Here is a 15,202-nt window from a genome sequence, read left to right on the forward strand (position 1 = left end):
CTTTGGAGCACACTGGATTCAATAAATGGTCTATTGTCAAAGTTATGTCATAAATAAGGAGAAGGCAACTATAAGGCACATTAAAAATAGGCACATTAAAAATAGGATAAGTTCGTCAGTCAGACTTTATTAGCAATGTTTACAGTAAACTTGCTTGTAACACGCTTTACGTTATCCACGTTAGAAGCGTTATCTACATTAGCATATTCACAATACCTGTTAACACCCAAAGTTGTTTGTGACATTCTTTAGTTTCGACTGCTAGCGCTAAGGCGAACGTCATTGTGACTATGCTAAAACCCAACCTTGTTAGTAACACACAAAAGAGAAAACAACCAGACACCGCTACACATTTGCTGCGTTAGCATATTTACAATGACACCCAACATGTTAGCGATACGTAAGAAAACAGACTAATACTGCTCAAACAGACATTACTGTGTCTATGCTGACTCCCAACCTTGCCAGTAACACATAAAAACACATTCAGACGCCGCTACACATTTGCAAATTCAGAATAATACACTAGCTTGTTGGTGATACGTAAGAAAATAGACTGATACTGTTAAAACAAACATTATTGTGACTGTGCTACCAACCTTGCTAATGACATGTAATAAAAAACAGTCTGACACCTCAACATACTAGCCGCTTCCAAGTCAGAAAATACGATAGGCTACCTTGTCTGCGCAGACTTTCCTTCAGAAATGCTATTTTATTTGCAACAAATAGCTTTGTCCACCTTGTTCAAACACATCATTCCCACGTGTAGCCTTCTGATGCTACAATAAAAAATTGTCCTGGTGAAAGGAATATGTGAAAGTGGGAGACAACATTCATTTTGACATCATACAAGGCAGAAATGAAATGGACCAACAGTGAGAAAAAGGGTGTTAACACATATACATGAGTTCCCATGAGAGTCAGGGGAGAGAAAAAAATATTTCAAATTTTCTTCAAATGAGATTCAGCCTGTGCAGCTCCCTGGCTGACTGTCAAAATCTCTATGGTCTCCCCACTTTTACCTCCCTCTGACTTGCAAATTTCCTACATCTTCAAGTAATCCAGAGAAACAGGACTTAAAAAGTTGGCACCTGACTCTGAACTTAGTTTTCACCTTCCTTTTCCTGTAATGCACTTGATCTTCCTATTGAGGGAATAAAACCTTCCTTCATAGCTATTGTTATGTTAGAGGGAAGTTTTACCATTCACTCATCAGAGCGGCTCCTCTAAGTCCACCATGCTCCAGGCCTTGTAAGTGATTGATACTTTCCCTGAAAATGGACTAGATACTTGATCTCTTATTGAATTTTCAGAAAGTGTTTTTTTTGCCATCACAACAGATCCTGATATGATGTATTTTCTTTCTTTTTAAAGAAACTGTAAGGAGAAGTGCAACTTGCCAAATACCACAGACAATGTATGTTTTTTATTTTATTTTAATTCAATGGGAATACTTTATCTGTATATAGGTTTTTGTAGCATAACATGCAACAAAATATATGAATCAATAAAATATTCAAGCTTGAATATTTTCTTATATTCTTAATTCATTAGTGAAACACTCAATAATATTTGTGTTTTACCATGTTTTACTGTTTTATCATGTATAACTATGAAGCACTTTGTAATTTTCATCTCGAAAGGTGCTTTACAAATAAAGTTATTATAATTATTCATTCAAATTCCCCCATTAGGATAAAGCAAAACCACTGTGGAGAGGAACTATTGCAGGTTCATGCTTTTTGGAACTGTTGATTATCCATAAAAACTAAATGCTTTACTTCCAGCTCCAATCATGAAGTCAATTATGAAGTCAATTCAGTTGCCATTTTTTTATTTAATATGGACGCCATCATGTTGGAACCAGAAATCGTTTATAGGCAACCATTGGTCTGAGTCAACATTTCCATGGCAACCACTCGCAAATCAGGAGCAAGCTTGTTGGAAGGCCGCACTCCTTCCACTGAAACTGGGCTTGGGAGACCACATACATTTATTGAGCCACCTGATTGGTCAGTTTATAACTTGAATAACTTGCACCACAAAAAAATAAAAAAAATAAATCAAGAACAAAACCTAGGATTAGCAAGAACATGTTAGAAAAAACAGGCATCGCAGCAAGAATGGTTATTCTGACAAATATGACAGATTAATAGCTAGTTATTTCTCAATAAAAGTCTATAGGATTTGAGCATGTTGGTACTTCCATTTCTCATATACAGTCAACGGTTGGGATGCTGAGTTGTCTAATTTAAAAACAACAATTGTTTTTCTTCTTTAGTCAGAAGTGTCAATACCTACTACCTAAATGTGCTCCTTTGTAGTTTAATTTCCTACTTTTACCTCACAAATCCATGAAGACTATTTGGGATCCACACTGATGCTTAAACATATACAAATCTGCACTTCATAAATATTGATTTGTTTTAGCAGAACATTACCGTGTGTATTTTCTTCCTTTGTATTGTAGTAATTATTAAAGTCAGTCAACTATAAATTGACCACCATGCATTCATAAACGGACCGTCAAAACAAAAAGGCCCTAATGGTCTTTCTTGAAATTTAATGGAAGATGTTGTATTTGTTGCAGTCGGATGTTGTCTTTAAACTTTGACACAGATTTTGTTGTTTTGTTTCATTGGATATTCCGTTGAAGTTTAGACAATAATACTCTTCGGTAGAGAGAAGAAAGCAGGAGGAGGATGTTGATGAGATGCTTATCCACAGGCAATATTTGTCTTTGTGTTGATGATTTTTCCAGGACTTTTTATTTTTTTTATTTTTTTTACCTCCGGCCTACTTTGAAATGCCTTTTCATCTCTGTTCCGTGAAACTCTCGTCTCCACTGCCTGCCGAATAAAATGAGTATGATTTTTTAAATTCCCTTTATGTTCAGAAATCTCCTCCTCTAGAGTAAAAACCATTCAAAATACAGCATGAACTCCTTGTAAGTTTGATGCCCTTTTTTTGATTTATGAGTGTACCTGTTTGCATCAATAGATCAGCCTTTGACATCGTCTTCCAACTCTCAGCACTTCTTCCCTCTTTCTTTTACCTATTTTAATCTCCTGAGTTCTCTTAATTCTGAGTTTTCTGGCTGCATACATTTCACATCCATCATTTGGTACCTTATTTTATCTCCAAAAAGTATTTAGGATTAAAGTTAGGTTGATTTTTAGTCTCTAGTCTTCTATCCCTTATTTAGTTATTAATTTTTATGTTTTTGACGTTTTTATTAAACACCCATTCCATGAATATTCTGTTTTTTTTAACATGTTTTTGTTGTATTTTTTTAATGATGAAGGGCATAAATAAGATATTAAGCTTAAAATTGTATTTTAGAACATTTTTTTTTGTTCAAATTGTCATTAAGAAGTAGATGAAAAAATACCATTTGAAAAACAGATGCATGGTTACGTACGTTTAGGAGAAAATACAATGGACAAGTCCTGCCCACAACTCTGAAAGCAATTTCTAATTTGCCACTCTGCAGAATATATGTCCTAGAAAACCACACAGGTTTTTTGATTTTGGCTAAAGCTGCCAGAGAAATAATTATGACCATTGTAAACGCTTTTACAATAGATCAAAAGAGGATTTTAATGGAACTTAAATAATTAATTTTTTTTTGTCTTTGCAGCTTTAAGTTAAAAGACTGTAAAGTAAATTTTTCTATATTATTCTTTTGTAGCAACAACAAAAGTCCCCATTGAACCAAATAACATTTTAACCCTTATATTGCGTTGTGAAACTGGGTCAATTTGACCCAAAAACAAAGATAAAGGTTAAATCAAAGACATTCAAATATTTCCTGATTGTATTTATTTCATGTCTTTTTTTCTATATAATTTATTTGGGAAGTTTTATTTTTAACATTTTCTTGTATTAAAATGCATGTTTTTATATATTTTCCCCTTTTTTCACAGTTTTTCTCATCAGTTATGTAATTATTTTCACATGAAGCCTCATCACATCTTCATTTGGTCTCTTTAGTTATAGTAAAATACCTGTAGCAATCTATTAAAAGGGGGAATATGTATGTTTTTTTACATGGATAATTTCACAAAAAAGCTATCTAGAAAAGTAAATGCATACAACAGGTATTACAACTTGTCAGTACTTCTACATGTACACCCATGATTGTGACAAACAGCAGCTGCTCCCTCACAAGGTGGTTCCATTGACTATATTGATTTTGTATTTAATGTATGAACCTGTCCTGAGGTATTTACTAGAACAAATCAGAAAATAACATGCACACAGCATGCAGGTGTTGCACATGAGTCTCAGTTGGACTATGCAGACAATCTCGAGAGCTTACTACACTGTATTAAAGGAGTTTTTATTGCTTTTGAGATCGATAACTTCATCCCCTTAGAAAGCCAGAGCCTTTCGCATTAAAAACAAAAACCAGACTTCATTGTAAAGGTGATTTTATAAGTGACGGCATTTGTAAATATATAGTAAATCTCAAGTTTGGGGGGAAAAAAAAGATCTACCCTGAGGAGATGAATTGTAAGGGGGAAGGAACAGATGAGATGTAGCAAAAGAAAATAGAAAATAAAAACGTGTTCTCAGTGTCCGGGACGCACCAGTAGAGCTGAAAATAAGGATCAGGACAGTTGCGCTGTAGCTTCATTTGAGAGGACACACTTGACTGTCTGCTCTTCAAAGACCTCCACTTGTAAAGAGGCAGGGCCTTTAGAGAACATTGCTATCATCTTTAATGGACAAGCCTGTCTTTTTCTCTGTCGCTGGCACCCGTGTCTCCCCTTTTTCCCCTTGAACATGGGGTGAGGTCATTGGGGAACAATGGTGATATCTTTAAAGGGCCTTCTGAGGCTGAGAGAACTTCTCTAGCAAAAACCCTCAGGACCCGACTGGTGGATCACAGGTCTCAGGGCACAAAGCGGATAGAGAGACTTAACTGGGGTATTAATATGTGTGTCCATACATACATGCACATATGTGTGTGTGCTTCCATGTTGTAACATCATAACTACATGATGGTAGGTAGGGACAAATACGATTTAGAAAACATCCAGATTTTTCTACTTTCAGTTGTTGTAAGTTAAATTTAAGGCCAAGAGTAAAATAATAGTGTTAGGAGCAGACATGCATATTAAAGACATGCATATTTTTGGGGAAATTTCCATGTGGCTTTTAAATGTGGTAGAGTGGGTTTAAGCTTTAAGATGATAGAGCCGCTATTACAGTGGTACTTGACTTTACCGCTGAAGGGAATATTTCATTAAAAGTGGTTACAAGTTTGGAATTTGTGAATACATTCAAAGCCATGTAACTGCATATTATTGGCAGGCTTCGATGGGGTTCATTTTTTTAATTGCATAAGGCCAGGTGGGTTAGGCTGATATACACCACTGTCCAGCTGCTGGTTAATGCAGAATTCTAATCAGACATGCCTTTAGGCATGAAGACATGATCAAGACGGTCTGCTTCAGTTCAGACTGAGCATCAGAATGGGGAAGTAAAGGGATTGAAGTGACTTTGAATGTGGCAAGGTTGTTGGGGCCAGACAGGCTCGTCTGAGTATTTCAGAAATCGCTGATCTACTGGAATTTTCATCCAGAACCATATCTAGGGTTTACGGAGAATGGTCTGAAAAAGAGAAACTATCCAGTGAGCAGCAGTTCTGTCGGTACAAATGCCTTGTTGATGCCAGAAGTCAGAGGAGAATGGCAGGAATGTTCCAGCTGATGGAAAGACAACAGGAACTCAAATAACCACTCGTTACAACTGAGGTCTGCTGGAGAGCATCTCTGAACGCACAACCTTGAAGTAGACCACACCAGGTGTAACTCTTGTCAGCTAAGAACAGGAAACTGAGTCTACAAATCTCAGAGGCTCAAAACTGGACAATTGAAGATTGGAAAAAACGTTGTCTGGTCTGCTAAGTCTTTATTTCTGCTGCAACATTCAAATGGTCAGAATTTGGTGTCAACAACATGAAAGCATGGATCCATCCTGCCGTGTATCAACGGTTCAGGCTTGTGGTAGTGGTGTGGAATATTTCCTTGGCACACTTTGGACCCCTTAATACCAACTGACCATGGTTACAACACCACAGCCTATCTGAGTATTGCTGCTGATCATGTCCATTCCTTTACGACCACAGATGGGCACTTCCAGCTGGATAAGGCGCCATGTCAAATAGCTCGAATCATATCACACTGGTTTCTTGAACATGACAATAAATTCACTGTCCTTAAATGGCCTCCACAGTCACCAGCTCTCAACTCAATAGAGCGTGTTTTGGATGTGGGGGAACAACAGACTGGTATCATGGATGTACAGCTGACAAATCTGCAGCAACTACATGATGCTGTCATGTCAGTATGGACCAAACTCTCTGAGGAATGTGCCCAGTACCTTGTTGAATCTACATCACAAAGGATTAGGTTCTGAAAGCAAAAGGGGGTCCAACCCGTACTGGATAGCGGCCTTAATAAAGTGGCCGGTGAGTGCATATTTATTGCTATTTTTAATTTTTGGACAAAGACACTAGGCTTTAAAACAGACTATATATCTAAACTAATATCACCTGGTTCACAAGTCTGTTCATGTTTTTCACAAATACCATTTGGATGAAATTCTTTTGTTAGGGTTGTTGGGGGCTGATTATATCATGTCAATTATTACCCAGAGTTGTGAATAGAGCAGCATTTCCAGAGGGGCCGCATTAGCCACTACTCTATATTCATCCAGTATAAGCTGCTTGGTTGAACTCCCTGCTTGCTTTTAGATGACATGCAGTATTCAATACACAGATAAAATGCTTTAATGTCTTGAAAGATTGAAGTTGAGCCTGAAGAAAGCATTGCAAAACAATTTCATTGCAGAGGCCACATTAGAGATCAATGCATACAACACATTAATTGTGTTAATTGACTGCAATGAGTGAAATGGGGCTTTCACTGCAGCTATAAGGAGTAAATCAAGATGAAAATAACCATAGGCTGAAAACTCTCATACTGCCTTGAATGAACTGAAGCTTTTAGGTGTGTACTTGTTCCTTTGAGTGTTTTCCATTAGACGGCAAAACACCTTCACTGACATCAGACATTTGAGTGCAAAGTAAAATGGAAAGAGCATGGAAGCTTTACCCATTAGGATCACTGCCCCAACAGTGGTCTCACCTGAATGACTAAAGAACTGTTTTTCCCATGACATGCCATGACTCAACTCGACCAGCCTCTTGTTTTTGGCATCTGGTTTTGGTTGGTAAACAGGACTTCTTCATAGCCAAAGCAGTGGGACAATGCTCGTCAAAAGAAAGACCAATATGCAATCCTTTCTTCAGGCTGAACTTAAATCTCTTAAAACATTAAAACAGCTTATCTATTTAACCCTTGTGCCATCTTGTGGGGTCAAAATGCATGCCAATGCCTTACATTGACCTGTTATCCCTACCATGACAAAGGTGGATAAAGGTTGAAAAGGATTTCATGTAATTAATAGACACCAGTGAAGATCACAAGTTTAGCGCATTGTCTTGTGGGGTCCACATGACCCCACTCACAACGTTAAAGTGCCTTGGATAGCACAAGGGGTATTGAATACTGCATGTCATCTGAAAGCAAACAGGGACGCCAATATGGGTCCATGATATCAAATTTGCAGCTGCCATTCAATCTAACAAAAACAAAGGGTAAACACATATATTTAATATATATAAAGCCTAGCCCCAAATACACAAGGGGTTTATACAAATATACACCTTGTGTGTCTGAAGATTTATAACCCCCTATCAGCTGTTGGACAGGAAAAAAAAGAGAGTGGTGGGTATGACAAGAGCCTGAACCCGGGCGTCATTTGGCCCATTTGGCTCATGGGCTGGACTTTGGACATGCAGACTTTTAAAAGTTAGATTGTAAACTTACACACAGTTTTCTTCTGTCTCCTCTGTCCTAAAGTAAGCTTTAGAGATTGTTGGTATATTTGCTCGAAGAATGCATGGAAACGTCCGAACAAATGTCACATCATTACTCAAAGGCAATGATTGCAGGGCCTACCGTTCTTAACAGCAGCAAAAAAAATTGAAATCTGTCAGTGCAGCCTACTTCACAGACTTCGTCTGGACCCTGCGTGGTCCAGGCTCGGGTGCCGGTGGACCGAGCAAACCGTGTCTCTGAGTGGAGCAGCCAAACTTATAACTTTGTGTGTAAGGGGAAGGGAGGATCCTTTGTTACGTGTGCCTTTTTTTGTTTTGTTATCTTTTGGGAGACTTTGGACTGTGATCCGTCCCACTGCTCTGGGTCAGCAAGCTGCTCAAGCAGGGCTCGGGCCGCCAGCTCACACAGCGGCTTTGGGGCGGGGTGTGAGCGTTTCGGAGCAGGATTGTCGCTCAGTCCTTAGAAACCGTTTAAACAATCAAAATGGAAATGTCTTTCCAGTCGTGTCCCGACAAAATAAAGGCTGATGTTATTCCCACATGTTTACGTGCAGCCGAGATGCAGATTGCAGCATTTCCAGCATCGATTTTATGTTCATCCAGGCTAATGTTGTTGTTAGCGCGAGTTAGCTTTCTTTTAATCCTTCTTCCAGCTCCGTTCCGGCACGAAAAAAGCACTGACCCCACGGATTAAAAATAAAATAAATAAAATGATGAGTGAACAGGCGCTTCATAATAACCATAACAATAATAAAAGCACATTTAGAAAATGAAGATTTAGCTTATTTACAGCGTGACTCATTTCCTATACCGGTATTTTAGAGAGAACTGTGCATGTGCGAATGATTTATTCCGACCGAAAGTGTGGTTATAATCTGGAAACGTTTTTCTGGGCCCATGTACACGGTTGAATTCTAATCCGATCTTTGATCCGATCAAGATATTTTGCACATGTAACTGCGGCTACTGATTAATTGAACTAAGTTCAATTAACTGGGCTGAACTAAGTAAAGGAACAAAACATTACATGTGCATTTTTGAAATAAAACAATACGATGGATGAAAAAGAGAGAATAAGCAGAGAGCAAGTCTGTTAGCAATAAGAAGATAGAGACAGACGTTTAATCCTGTGAGTATATCAACACAGTAATGTGTTTTATAAGATCTTTTTTGAAAAAGCAACCTAATATCTGCTAAAGCGATCAGACTTCATCATCACTTCAAGGCTGAACTGAGAGAGCAAAAACTGTATACTACATATGAATCAAACACCTAGACATACCTGCTAGTTAGGTTATCTTTTTCAAGGTAAGTTATAGACTGGCACTGCAGACACGTTCTGAAAAGGACATTATTTTTCTGGCAAAATGTTAGAGTTAATGGACTGTAAAGAGGTTGAGAGAGAAGGAGGAGGATAAATGAGAAAACACACACACAGGAGCAGGCTAAAGGATTTGTCACCAGAATAAAGATGCATGTTGCATCACTGTGACTTGGTAGATGTATAGAGATGCTATGTAAACCCCCATCTACTTACATATTTAGCCCTAAGAGGCAATACAATGGAATAAAAAATAACATTAGTTTTTCCTCTTCATACTTTCCGTAGCTTTGGGATTTCATTCAATACAGAAAAACCTTTAACAATTTGGTCAGGTAACATTGAAAGCAATCTTCACAGGTGAAAACAGGCTATGTTTAAGAGATCTTCCTAAGTGAAAAATGAAATTGATAATATTGGTTTTGATTTACTCTCTCTGTTTTTTGATTATCAAGGAAAAAAAGCAAAATTTGTTCATTAGAAATGTGCCTCTGAGTTAAAGGTAAGATCTTAAGCCCAAACCCGAGTCAGAACCCGACCCGACCCGAAATACGGGTATGTATGTCAGAACAGTTACAGCACGAACCGAAAGGCACAGCGAGCTTCTTCCTACTCAGAGGGAGAACGTTCACCGAACGCACACACACACAGGTAGACCCCGCCCCCTCTATCCCACCAGTCACCAACCCACCATTGATTGACATATACTGTGGTCTAGCAACTGGCAGAAAGAGGGGGGCGCCGGCCCCCCGCAGCTCTGCGCACGTGTTGTGTGTTGTGAATGTAATCTTCCCTCAGCAAGTCCGCATCTATTTTGTTTAGGTATCCCCGATATGGAGCGGCAAGAAGTCAAGGATAAACTTAAGACAGGGGAACTGAAAAGGCAAACACGCACCGCAGCGGCTGCAGTATTTCTCCGCGTAATTAAGCGAGTGTGCATCAAGATCTCTCTTTAACTCTCTTTGTCTGGCCTTTTATTCTGTGTTTCAGCGTTATTTCGTTGTGCAAATGCATTTATCATGATCATAAAAATATGTAGATTATTTTAACTTTAAGAAATCTGGCGTTTATTTCTGCCAAAAATACTATGGGATAAATTGAAATTTCGGGTTTGCTTCGGGCTCGGGCCTGCAAGTCAAGTTAATTGGTCGGGTTCGGGCCCGGTTCGGCTTTAATGCCCGCGGGCCTGTGTCGGGTCGGGCTGGATTTTTTAGGCCCGATCTTACCTCTACTCTGAGTTGATACCCCCCTTCCCCCCTTCCCTTCCCGTTGCTAACAGTTCAGAGCAGGAAGCTTATGGGCCACCCAGCATACTTTCGGCATCAAACGGCATTTTTGTCTACTGTTCCCATTTCACAACGGTTTGAATAAAGAAATACTCAGAAATGCAATTTTACGCTTAACTTTCTGAAACTGTGTCCTCCATAATGAGTAAAATGCCACAAGAACATAATAAAAACACCAAAAAAAAATGCCATTCTCATTAGAGTGTTAATGAATTCCCACCAGAGGCTTTGGTGTGTCTCCAAATGTGACCTTTTACACACAGCTCTTTGAAACCAGGGCAAAATGTTTGTGGCATGTGCAGAAAAGAATTCTGATTTTTGCTTTATTATTTGCACCTGTATTGGTTTGATTATACAAATTCCCACATTTTCACAGGATTTTTGGGTTAATTTAGTCTAGTTAATTGTAAATTAGGGTTGTCTTGCTGGCTAATTCTCCCTGTTACCACAAACCATTAATTTAAGCCTCGTTTCCACTCGGCGCTACAGTATGGTCCGGTCCAGACCAGTTTAGAATGGTCCAGGCAATTCAGGTGAGTGTTTTTAACTCAAAGTAGGACCGTCATGGCCCATGCGGGGTGAAGCTAACAACAACATAGGAGGTCATCCAGGAGCTCATTTTTTCCACTTGGCTCTTGGTACATGCAAAGCATTTAATGTTGATTGAGAGACGATTGTGGGCGGCAAAAAGGGAATCCAGCAGTTTTCTTTTGTCGTCATGAACTTCGGTCGATCAGTGGATTACAATAGTAGCTCCACCCTAACCAATCCGTTCCATTTTTCTATGGACCCACAACCAGCAGGGGCCCAAAAATGGGACAGTTTGTTCGGCTTTTAAAAAGGGACCGCTCAAAATACCGGACTAAACCGCTCAGTGCTTTTCAGTTCCTTTTTTTTTTGGTTTGATGTTCAATCATCTGATATGTTTAATTCAGTTCACATCCGAGGCTGGGTTCTCCAAAAGTAAATTTCTTAGATATTTAAAAGGAAATATGAGAATAAAAGCTGAATCTTATTTGCTACTTATTGACTTTAAAAACGACCACTGTCTTACAGATGACACCTTGAACGCAATGAACAAACAGAACACAAATTCCTTACCAAAGTCAGAATCGTAGAAGAGGACAAACTTCTGCCAGCTGTATTCAGACACCACCTGCATGATGACCTCATTGAGATACACCGGGGGACGAACCATGAGGGTGTAGTCGTCTGCTCCGGGCGTGCGACTGGTTGGTGGACAGGTAGAACGAGGCGTTCCCGCCGTGGAACGCTGGATGAAGAGATGAGGAATGTGCATGGCGTCAGCCAGGGTTTGAAGGCTGCCTGCCGACATACACCCAATCGAGCTGACCAGAGCCAGGATACCGCGATTCATCAGTTCACAGGCTGCGTGGAAAGGAGAAACAAAGACAATGAAGGAAAGAGGTTATTTTACACCATACCTTTGATTCTGACAAAACAATGGGTTTGACACCCAGCAATTATTTGTGGTCAAATTTACACCCAGACGAAGATATTCTTATTCTACAGGTCACCACACTGCAGCACTTACTGAGTGGGAGGGAAAGATTTGGCAGGCAGTTTCATCTTCTTACATGTACTGCATATTTATTTTGAGGCCCAAAGCGGTTACAGTCTCACGGTATCCGTTCTAAGTTAAACACCAATGCACAGGGAAGGAAACATACATGACCAGAGAAACAACACCAGTGAAGAAATTTATTTCCTCCCTATGAAACCAAAGAAAAAATATATGCAAACACATTTTTGCTCATTATTAATTTACAAATGTTTCAGCATGGACATAGTTTAATGAGGGAACAAGTGTCAACTAGATATTTTCATATGATTAAAAGGATAGACCCTGTGGATAAAAAAGGAACTATGAAATAATGCAGTCGATAAATAAGAAAATTCAATCTTGGGGTCACTTTTTATTCTTATTTTTGTCCACTGAATGCATTTAGTCTCAAATTTGCATGCATTTCTTGTTCACTGTTGAAACTACCATGGTATCAAAGCTTCTTTATGTCCTTTTCTCACATATAATTCCACCTACATTTGTTTCTGTGTCCAAAAAGCCTCTCTGGGTGTTTATCATTAAGTCCTTATTATTTGAAAGCCACAGTCTTTCTGTGACTTTCATCTGACAGAACCCTATATGCTATCCTAAATCAGGAGTCACCCTGGTTTGTAATCACCTTTTTTCAGGTTTATGTTCTTCTCAACCTACTAGTCTTTAAAGTCCCACTCTGATTTACACTGAAAGCATTCCCATTGTTCCCAGTAGTCTTGTAATGATGATTATACCGTTTTTAGCCAAAATCGAGAAATCTGTGTTGTCAACATAGTTTCTGCAGAGTGGCAGAAGTTGGTTAGAAATGCATCTATGAATTCTGGGCGGAATAACTGGCGTGTAGTAAGCAAGTTTCCTCTTCCAATCATCAATCTGTAGCCCCTACATCGCTGCTACAAGCTTTTTCCAGCATCCTTTTTTTCTGTTTACTCCTGATTCACAAGAATTTGAATAAAGAAATGCTCAGAAATGGAAATTTGCAATCACAATACCATGTTATTTTTCATTGGCGTGGGTCTTTAACTCACTGTTACTTTCTCCTGTTGTTTATTTGAATGGTAACTCAAACATAGACTATTTTTTTCCCCTGTTGCTTACCTTTTATTTCATCACTACAATGTTGCATCATTTTCCTCATTTTCTTTGTCTCTCACAGTTTATGGCTTTCACCTGCTTAACCGCATACTTTTTGACCTTGCATTGATACCCCTGCTTTTTATCCCTCATCTATCTTAAACTGTATTTCATCCCTCACTTTGTTTCCCCATATTGCTCTTCACTGTGTCCTTCACTGTGAAAGAGTTTTCTTTCACTTTTCAGTCCACTAAAATCTTGTTAAGGAGACGCTGGATAAAACACATAAAAAGTGGAAGAGGCAAAAGATTTTAAATACAATGAGGAAAATGGGAAAAATACACAAACATGGTGCCCAAAGGAAATGAATAACGACACTATTTAAAATACACAAAGCCTGTGGTGCCACAGGGAGTCATCAAATATGAACTAAACAAAGAAAAAGAGTCGAAAATACATTTTCCGAGAAAGAAATGCTTTGGAAAACAGATTTATGGTGCTGAGGGAGGCAGAATGAAAAATGTTCTCTGTGCTTGCACGAGTGTAAAAGAAAAAACATGGATACTACATAAAATCAATTCAGCATCTGAAAAAAGTTTGTTCTACAAGTTCTGTTGTATAAAGGTACCACTCACTATATGAAGGAACTGGACAGAGCAATCCCTCCCCTTTAGTTTTCCAATTAAGAAGTACCTGTTGGCTCCAAGAAGACAAAATCCCATAGACTACTATTGAGAAATAAAACGTTATTACTTTTTAGTCATTATATTTGTCAGAATACTATTTTTGCCGTGAAACCTCTTTTTAACATCTTCTTGCTAATCCTAATTTGTTTTCATTTTTCCCCCCGAAAGTTATTCAAGTTATAAACTGACCAATCAGATGCCTCAGTAAAAGCATGCTGTGCCCGCTGGCCCCACCATAAGAGTCTGATTGGCAGATTTTCCTGAGCCCACTTTGCGTGGAAGAGTTGTGGTCTTTGAACATACTCCTAATTGCTGACCGTAGCTGCCATAGAAATGTCAACTCAGACCAATCACTGTTGTCTGGCTCCAATATGGCAACATCCATATCGCGGAAAAATGGCGCCTGAATTGGCTTCAGTTTGCTAAAGTAAGGTGTTTTCCATGGGTGACGTCACACGTGATCCGTCCAGTTCTCTCTTATACAGTGAATAAAAGGTACCTAAACACAGACACGCGTTCAATGAAAAGTCTATGTAAACGCGCGTCACCCCGAATTTCAGGCTTCTGCTTTCAGAACTCTGGCGTTCATGCATCACTGCGAAAGTTTTTTAAGTCTGGTCGTGGGCTCTATTTAAAATATCGGGTGCTTACTGACCACACACTAGAAATTCAGGCGGTCGAACTTATTTGCTGCTACATCGCGAAAACTCTGAACTGAATGACCAGTCAAGGACTTGGATTTGGTAGTGACATTTCTGCGGTGTTCTTTCAAAACACAGTAGCACTAATCATTGTAAATGTGGTAACGAAGAAGAAACTAATAATAACAGTTTGTGCCCAGACGGAATTGTATGACACCAAATCTTTCAAACATCGGAATAGAGCTGTGAAAGATTTGCACCACTTTTACATTTTGCACCAAGCCTCTACTGTACCACTAGGAAGCAGATAAGCGTTGGTAAATGGTAAGTGTTCAAGAACGTTCAAGAACACATGTAGCGCATTCTTGAACACTCGCCACACGCGAGGGTGAGTAGGTACCTTAAGACATTTGGGTTACAGAAAAAAATAAATAAATAATTCAACAGTTGACATTGTGTACTTTTTTTCCATTTACAGTAAATCCTACTGAACTATATTAATGACCTATTGGGACGGCTATCTCAAACAGACCTTACAGGGAAAGTTGACTACACTTGTCACTCCAGCAGTTAAGGGACATTTATTTAATTTGGAAATATATGAACACAAATCTATTTCACATGTAATGGCTAAGACGTTATAATGAATGACTTTCCTTCTTAGAAAAAGCTGAAGGCTTGTTTCAGTCCTCCATTTTCC

General features: G+C 38.9%; 1 protein-coding gene across 3 annotated transcripts in view; it reads right to left on the minus strand.

Moving 5' to 3' along the window:
• Window positions 1-15,202, minus strand: part of grid2 (glutamate ionotropic receptor delta type subunit 2) — a 562,418-nt gene that overhangs the window by 233,459 nt on the left and 313,757 nt on the right. For all 3 annotated transcript variants that reach the window (XR_002873852.1, XM_023958368.1, XM_023958369.1), the window contains exon 3: window positions 11,624-11,911. Coding sequence is in view for 2 of the 3 variants with exons in the window: in XM_023958368.1 (XP_023814136.1) it covers window positions 11,624-11,911 (288 nt within the window). In the remaining variant the exon portion in view is untranslated. The remainder of the gene's footprint in view (window positions 1-11,623; window positions 11,912-15,202) is intronic.

Source organism: Oryzias latipes, chromosome 9 (genome assembly GCF_002234675.1).
Source record: "Oryzias latipes chromosome 9, ASM223467v1".
Lineage (NCBI taxonomy): Eukaryota > Metazoa > Chordata > Actinopteri > Beloniformes > Adrianichthyidae > Oryzias > Oryzias latipes.